Source organism: Buceros rhinoceros, unplaced genomic scaffold (assembly GCF_000710305.1).
Source record: "Buceros rhinoceros silvestris isolate BGI_N320 unplaced genomic scaffold, ASM71030v1 scaffold17230, whole genome shotgun sequence".
Taxonomy (NCBI): domain Eukaryota; kingdom Metazoa; phylum Chordata; class Aves; order Bucerotiformes; family Bucerotidae; genus Buceros; species Buceros rhinoceros.
Window position 1 is genome coordinate 14063 of NW_010389210.1, and position 5606 is coordinate 19668.

The window sequence follows — 5606 nt, forward strand, 5'->3', positions numbered from 1 at the left end:
TTTTTCCTCAGTTCGTACTGTTTGCTTTGGGATAATTGCAAAATCTTAGCATTTTTTTTCCATTGAGATGCTGATACACACAAATTTAATTACCATCTACTGAATCTTTATCTTGCTTTACTCATGTATTGAGAAATCCATGGAAGTACAGGAAACAAGAACCTCAGATGTTTTTTTAAAAACATTTATCGTGACCAGTCTCACCAGGATCCTCGGGCTGATGAACAGCTCTGCAATGTGAAGCGTATAGCAGTTTTTCTCCTCAGATTTCCAATCTTTGTGTCCAAAACTACCTTCCTGCAAAGCAGTTGCAGCATCTCACAAATCCAGCTGAAACTAATGCAAACTGCCCTTTGCAGGCAGCGGTAATCCCAGGAGTCAACTTGTCCCTTGAAATAATGGAATTTGCTTTGAGTGAATTTAAACAGGCAGCACTGGCTCTTTTAAACTGGTCGCCCTGAGGCGCTGAGGAAGGTGCCTGTGTGGCTGATAAATGGCACAGCACAGCTCTGTCTGTCGTGTGAGAACAGAGGCTTCAGCGGGGGTGCGCAAACAGGTGTACGCGTGGCAAGCAGCACTCCAGCGCATCTAGCCAACCGCTCCAGAAGGCAGCTGTGGCCAGTGCCAGAGAAAGGATCCTTGAAAGCTGCAAGCCAGTCTCATCGAAAACGGCCAAGAGCAAGAAGAGAACTGCTCGAACAGAATGGGCAAAGAAAGTCTTGAGATGCCCTCTTGGCTGTGGCATGGGCAGGAGGATGTTTTCTCTCCTGCTGTAGCAAGCGCAAATCACATCTAAATAAGCTTGGAGTAAAGCTTAGAATTAAAAACTTGTTGTTTTGAAAATCATACAAGACCGGATGGTGATAAGTATTTAGTGCAGGGCACTAACAGCTGTTGATCCTGGCCTAAGGCTCCATCAGGTCAAGGAAGAGCAGGACCTGCGAAGCGCACACACTGCGAGTCCAGAAGAGAGACAGAGAAGCCCTGGGGACAGCCCTGCCCCACAAAATAGATCGTCAAGATGCCAGAATTTCCTGGGCACGTGTTACGAAGCAGCTTCAAGCGCTCGTCATTCTTCATGCCTGGTACCCTGCCAGTCAGCGCTGTGCCCTCCTGTCAAGCACAGCACTCTGACTCGCCTTGTGCTGTGTTACTGCACGGCCTGCACCGAGCAGCAGAAATCCCTGCAGGTAAAAATCACAGCGCTGAGCTATTACAAAGAGATCATTCATATGAAAGCTCCCTGAAATGCTTTTTCTGTGTCACCACGCTGTAGGTTATCATGCGTGGCAGGTCTGCCTGCACAGGGGAACCCCACGTGTCTGGCAGCAAGGCCGTTTAACCAGGTGGTTTAAGCTGGTTAAAGGCTCAGCCACCTCCAGAGCGCAGGAAGAAGGGCAGAGCTATTTGTCACCGGCTCTGTACGGCTATTGACCACGAATTCAGGGCGTCTGCTGCTGGCGGGAGCTGGAGCGCGTCAGTCTGGGGTACTGACCAGGAGGACCTCAGCGCCCTTATTGAGTTCCCTGCCACTCCTGCAGCGATGCTGTGCAGAGGAGAGCTCAGTTCCAGGAAATCCCCTGACTTGGTGGTTTAAACTGTGATGAAACAGTATCCAACCTTTGCATTTCTATTTTATACTATTGATAAGCTACTTCAATAATTTCTGATGGTTCTTATAGCCTTTCTAATCCGTCTACAGTTGAACACCTCGTTTTGTTCATGGAAATATACACAGAACAATCCCAGGATAAATTTATAATCCAGGTCTAAAATAGGTAAAAGGGACATGCAAGCAGGCCTGGGATGGTGGAATGTGAAAGGACACCAGAGCTCTTTTGCAGTCATCTGTATAACTCATTCCTGTCCCAGATACATCAAGTGACTGTGCCGCTCCCCACCAGATAAACCATGCCATACCCCCAGAACTTCCTTCCAATGCTCCCAGAGTTTCTTCCTGTGGGAGCAGAGTTAGAGGCAAGCAAAATACATGGACAGGTTTTGCATACCACTGGTATTCTACTGCACTGGAAAGTCCCTTTGACTTGTATTTATTGTACGAAAACACCACGAACAATTTCTTAATAGCATTATAACTACGCAGAGTTGGACAGCTAGCCACAATGTAGCACTGTGTCAATAATTTATTACATCTTATACCATAATTGAACACTTTCACTATAAGCATTTGAGAACAACTTGGACCTTATACAGAGTAATATATCTTGCTACACACTATTGGAAATGTGGGTACTTAAGAAAGATATGTAGCTTGGAGGAAAACATACATGTAAGCAAATACGCCCTGCATCACCTATCTCCACATAAAACTAAATCAACATATTAATGAGTCCTTTTTTCATACAGGCATAGTTTCAAGAGCTAATCAGAAAGAAATCGTATCACGGTGTAACTATTTACACCGAGATGGGAGCACACCAGAACACAACCTTCTCTTTGGACATCAAGACTCTCTTCTTACATTTCTTAATGGACAAAGCACATGGGATTCAGACAAAAGTTCAGTCTCAATAACATTGTTCAAAGGATCAAACAGCCACCAACACCATCCTTACCCACCGCCTCAAGCCTAAAAGCAGGCAGTCTAGAGGTGTGGAGGTATAATCTTCTCTGTCATGGACTCCGGTTAGAGCCAGTCTCGTGTCGCTGACACAAGGCCTTGTATCAGGCTGCAGGACAGCACTCAAACGCGACTGAAATATGCCCATGGTGGAGAGGACGTGTAGAAGCACTGCATTTATTGCTACATCCTTGTAAACATACTCACCCTATAGGTAAGAAATCTAGCTAACCTTGTTTGAGGAGGGGTCATGTTCAATGTGTCACATTGTCATTTCACAACATATTCAGGTGAGCAACTGTTCTGCTACCTACAACCACACGACTCCACCACCATGTCCTCATACTGCTTGTAGACCACGTTGTTTGCAGAGTCAATGAAAAGGATGCTAATGGGACTCAGCCTCGTTGGGACGCAGCAAGTTGGGGGTGTCGATTCCGGGTCCATCGAATTCATTAACGTTTGGATAACGGCATGATTGGTGGGCTCCAGGTGAGATCGAAGGGGGAATTCACAAAGCCCTTCACAGTGATACGCTTCATACTCTAGGGGGGCGATTATCCAGTCATCCCAGCCCATATCCTTAAAATTCACGTGAAGAGCTTTCCTGCTACACCTTGCCTTCAGATTCTTAGTGGGCCTCTTCCCTTGCCGTGTTGCTAGAGGAGCTCTTCTCTTCCGCCTCTGATTGAATAAGTACTCGTAAACAGTTTTGTCATCTTGGCCGGATCTAGCTTTGATTTCGTTGAAGAATAAGTCTCTTTTTTTTGTCCTCCCAAATACCAAGAAGAGAGCCTTTTCATGGACCTGTCTTCCTGTTCTATTAAATCCCACACTCCTGAGATCAACAGCTCTCCCCCTGTCAAAAGTTTCCAGTTCAAAACACAAGTTAACCAAGTTTTTAAAGTTCCTGAAAAGTTTCCAGATGTCAAACACTTCCCACTTTGGTGTATCTGTGATACTCACAGTACGGGAGTCCAGGAGTGTTGCTGCCTGTCTGTTTGTAGAGCAACTGAATAATTTCACTTGGGAAGTTTTTCCAGAAGAATGAGACTTCCACGTATCAGAAGGTTTTTTCCTCAATATCCGAAGCTCTGCTCCCAGCAAACCATCTTTTTCTAATGCGCTGATGTCAAAAATATATTTTTGTTTTCTTATAGTTGGCACTCGCTCATCTAAAAAAAGCACACACATTTTTAAATGCATATCCAGTCCAGATCAATATCAGTTATTCAATTCTTAATGGTTTTCCTGAAGTTTTCTCATCAGCATTCTCATCAGAAGTTGCCTTAATTAACCCACCAAACAGAAAAAGCAATTTTTGCCTAAGGGATCGGCCCTGTGCAGGGACCCAGAAGGACTCAGTGACTCAACAGGGAAATGAGTTCCTGCGTCTGCCTTCTAGAAATCTCATTTCTTTCACTGATGGGCATTTTCTAGCTTCAAAGTAGCAATTAGCCAATCGAAGAATAGTCCTTTTTCAGGGCTGAGCACTCACAGGACCCATTCGCCACTTATATCCTACTTCAATGGCTGAAACAGAGCTTCAGTGGTGCCCAGGCCTCGTGCTGGCTCCAAACATGAGCAAATTTACCCTTAAGATGATACGATAGTGAATTAGTCCCTTAGAAGCAGCATCCTCTGGGAACTGCCAGACACGAGGCTTAACTGCATTACTAATTGGAGTCCACACGATTCATGGCTTTTTCAAACGGGGCAGAAAAACACACCTCCCTTTAACCCCACGTTACTGCTGCTCGGTTAAGGTCACGAGCAGCACAAAGGAGGAACACAGCTGAGCCAGCCAGACACGAGGCTTAACTGCATTACTAATTGGAGTCCACACGATTCATGGCTTTTTCAAACGGGGCAGAAAAACACACCTCCCTTTAACCCCACGTTACTGCTGCTCGGTTAAGGTCACGAGCAGCACAAAGGAGGAACACAGCTGAGCCAGCATTTCAGTGACATCACACTAACGATGCCTTCCCGCGGCAAGCTGAGAACTTGGACGCAGCACTTGTGAGCAGCGGATCGTCCCTTCCCAGAAGCCAGCTATCATGAATAAATAGCAAACAAATCCATCTCCAGCTGCCTCTTCCATCACCATCACCTCATCAGCTGTAGCCTGCGTTGCTTCCTTAAGTACAGGATGAAACTCTTACTAACGTCACTGGAAGCAACCCGCGTGGTAAGGTGAATATCATTCTTGGGGAGCCTGGTTATTTCTTGTGTGAAAGCAGACACGAGTCCAAATTTCTAAAAATGTTTGGAACCAGAGTGTTGAACCACAAGTTCTGGAGTCCCAGAAGTTAATTACTGTTGTTAGTCTGTGCTTGGCTGTAGGCTTCTGTGGGTAGAAGGTTGGTAGTACCTGAAAGCATGAGCTTTGAGCTAGTGTAGATACACCCACCCTAACGCTATAATGACTCCTGGGTCTACGGTGTAGGTCCTCACAATTCTACCTCGAACAAATCGGGCTGACCCTTTGATACTCAAACTCATGGGTTTTTCATGGAATACCTCTGTTCTTAGCATATCGAGTGTTTTTAGACATGCTTTACAATAAAATCTAATGTTAGCTAGTTACAGAAAGACAGTAAGACAAAAGTTTAGAAGGTTTTTAAACACCTAAGCATGAAAAGACTGATTGATTTTCCACAATATGCATCTAAAACATTTTCTAGATGTTTTGATTGGCTGCCACACAAGCATCTAGTTCTGCCTCTGAATGAATTTTCCAAGATAAGGCAGGAGGACAAAATCTGCAGCAAAGTTGTACAATTTAATTCACATTAGAAAGAGCTATTTGTCTCTAACAAAGTATGATTATTTTCTAATACTCTGTACACGTACAAACACTCTCAGACATCTCTCTGTCCACACACACACACACACACAAGCTCTCTTCTTACCTTGTCCTTTGTCTATAAAGCTGGTTATTGTATTGGCAAGCCCAGCCTCCAGTTTTACACTTCCATTAACACCTTTTCCTTCTGCATCTGAGAGAGTCCTGTACAAAGAG

General features: G+C 44.9%; 1 protein-coding gene across 1 annotated transcript in view; it reads right to left on the minus strand.

Annotated features, from left to right (window-relative positions):
* Nucleotides 1-2865: 2865 nt before the first annotated feature.
* GDF5 (growth differentiation factor 5) overlaps nucleotides 2866-5606 on the minus strand; it is a 3265-nt gene continuing 524 nt past the window's right edge. Inside the window, exons 1-2 of the mRNA XM_010133520.1 lie at nucleotides 5497-5606; nucleotides 2866-3756 (exon numbers count right to left, since the gene is read on the minus strand). The exon at nucleotides 5497-5606 is cut by the window's right edge and continues 524 nt beyond it. Coding sequence (XP_010131822.1) covers nucleotides 2888-3756; nucleotides 5497-5606 — 979 coding nt within the window. The 3' untranslated portion in view covers nucleotides 2866-2887. The remainder of the gene's footprint in view (nucleotides 3757-5496) is intronic.